The 2,262-nt window shown below is 39.7% G+C and overlaps 1 protein-coding gene across 1 annotated transcript in view; it reads left to right on the top strand.

Annotated features, from left to right (window-relative positions):
* The window catches only part of PHYH (phytanoyl-CoA 2-hydroxylase), a 71,393-nt gene extending 70,103 nt beyond the window's left edge, over positions 1-1,290 (top strand). Inside the window, exon 9 of the mRNA XM_082252753.1 lies at positions 1,112-1,290. Coding sequence (XP_082108879.1) covers positions 1,112-1,165 — 54 coding nt within the window. The 3' untranslated portion in view covers positions 1,166-1,290. The remainder of the gene's footprint in view (positions 1-1,111) is intronic.
* The last annotated feature ends 972 nt before the right edge of the window (positions 1,291-2,262 follow it).

Genomic DNA, 2,262 nt, shown 5'->3' with positions numbered 1-2,262 from the left:
ACATTACCAGGCTACCTTGAACTAATCGCTGTATAAACATTTGTGGGAAAGGAAGTAGTCACAGGAAATGATATACAAATAGTGTAGCCATTCCGACCAAATGTCTCAGAATTTTTCTTGCTTATCTTGTGAGTTGAGAACCCACCTCTCTGCCTCCATTATCCAATCCATTTCCACCTTCCACTCAAGAATAGTGGGACACCTATCTGATCTCCAAAACCTTGTATGATTTAATAGATGAAGGTATATCATGAAAAAGATGATGAAGTGGCTTATGTTGAATAGGGTGTTTTTTTGTATCTATGGTGAAATCTCCTAACAAAATCCTTTTATTTTGCGGAGAGTAACACCTTGGATGGAGGATTGTGCCTTCCTGTGCACCACAAAAGGCATTGCTTTTAAATGCTGCATATCATTTTTAAAAAGAGAAAAGTGTGTGCAGGAGCAGGCAGGTAAAAGAAGCTGCTGAAGGGTGGAAGGAATTTAGAGAACATATCATATGAGCCCTGACTTGTATTGTATATTGTACTTATGTTAGGAGCATTGTTTGCACCCCAGGCAGATAATGCAAGATTGAGTATCTGGTTAAAGGAGATTGGGTTTTCATTTGGACTGTTCTATTTTTCAGACACCTGAAGGGGTGTGACATAGATTTTAGATAAGGTTTGTCTGCATTTGAAATTACATTTACAAATGGCAGCATATGCCTAACACTTTTCGCTTTAAGTGCTAGGTTTGGAACTTTGAATCACGGTAAGGATTCTGTTTGAATGGAGTTTGTACGTTCTTCCCATATTTGTTTGGGGGTTTTCTCCAAGTATCCAAAATGATTCTGATTAATTGACTTGCAAAAGACCCAAAGTTAGCCTTACAGTGTGTTTTTATCATTGGATTAGGGAAATTATGCATTTTCAGGGGCCAGGAGTCATAGGAATGGTTTCAGGTTTTCTGAAAAGCACGGACTAATAAAAGTTGTAAATAGAAATGATCCACAGATATATCATTAGTCTAAAATATTCTATATTTTAAATTTGAGGCTCTTTTTCCCTCCTTTTCTGTTGTGTTCATAACATAGATTTCTAAAATAAAATGTACTATTTTTATTTTTCAGGATGCATGGATGGTAAAAGCCCGCTGTGTGCAAGGAGAAAGACTAAATCTTTAATGTTATCTTTGAGAAGGAGGGAATATCCTGAAATTAAAAATCTGATTTATTTTTGGAAAAGTATAAAATTCTGTTTAAGATCTTTTAGGAAATCTTAATGGAAAATGCAGACCTGATAAAACCTACCTCTAAAATTAGGAAACCAAGAGGATTGCATGAAAATATAAAAGTAATTTTAACAGAAGGAGGAGAGGTGCGGGCACTGTCACAGTCAGGGGAGGGAGTGCCATTTGTTGCTCACGTGACCGGCTGCCTCTCTCCGCCCCTCGTTCCGACTGACCTCAGCGGGGGATTCTTGGCTCCTCCCACTGTAGCTATCAGATCGAGAGAGGGGAGAGGCAGCCGGTCACATGAGCGCCAAATGGCGCTCTGAAATAGGGTATAGACGGCATTTTTTTTTTTTCTAAAGCACACACACAGGGGCACCTATCATTCGGAAACAGAGAGGATTGTATTTGGAGGACACCATGGCTAAACAACCACTTTAAATCTCATAACCACTATTTTATTTTTCTGATCAGTGACTGTCCAGTTTTTTCACCAGTGTTGGAAAGCTATGCATAAAGAAACCATCCACCAAATGCATGTGCTGCATACTACCTTTAACATATTTAACTGTCTTTTGAGTGCCTTTGGAGCTTCCAAACACAGGTGCATGCATTATGTAGCTCAGCTAACGTTCATGCAGACCCACCATAACATAACATATATATGTTCGGGTAAATTGCATAGAAAGGTGAATGATTTTCACTGTGGGTTTCATGGCACACAGGAAATTCTCATAACAAAATGTTTTTATGCAGGTACATCGTAGTGCCTTTTAACAGCTTTTATCAATTGTGATACATTCTTAAAGCGGAACTAAAGCCAAAAATACTTCCAGCAGTCCAATGCCAGCAGGGTCTCGCGCTGGCATCTTCTTCCAAGTTCTGGTCTTTGGCCGTCTTGGCTAGCATGGAATGACATCACTCCCGTGCATGTGCAGGAGTGCAGTCATCCTGGTACACAGCTACTGTGCCAGAATGTAAACTAGGCTGCGCATAGACAGCTCAGTGTAGGTTCTACAGAAGGCTGTGAACAGGCAGGTAAATGTATAT

This window comes from Pelophylax lessonae, assembly GCF_965119305.1.
Source record: "Pelophylax lessonae genome assembly, chromosome: 4".
NCBI classification, from domain to species: Eukaryota; Metazoa; Chordata; class Amphibia; order Anura; family Ranidae; genus Pelophylax; species Pelophylax lessonae.
The sequence above is the reverse complement of the archived record's forward strand: the minus strand, read 5'-3'. Positions and strand labels throughout refer to the sequence as shown.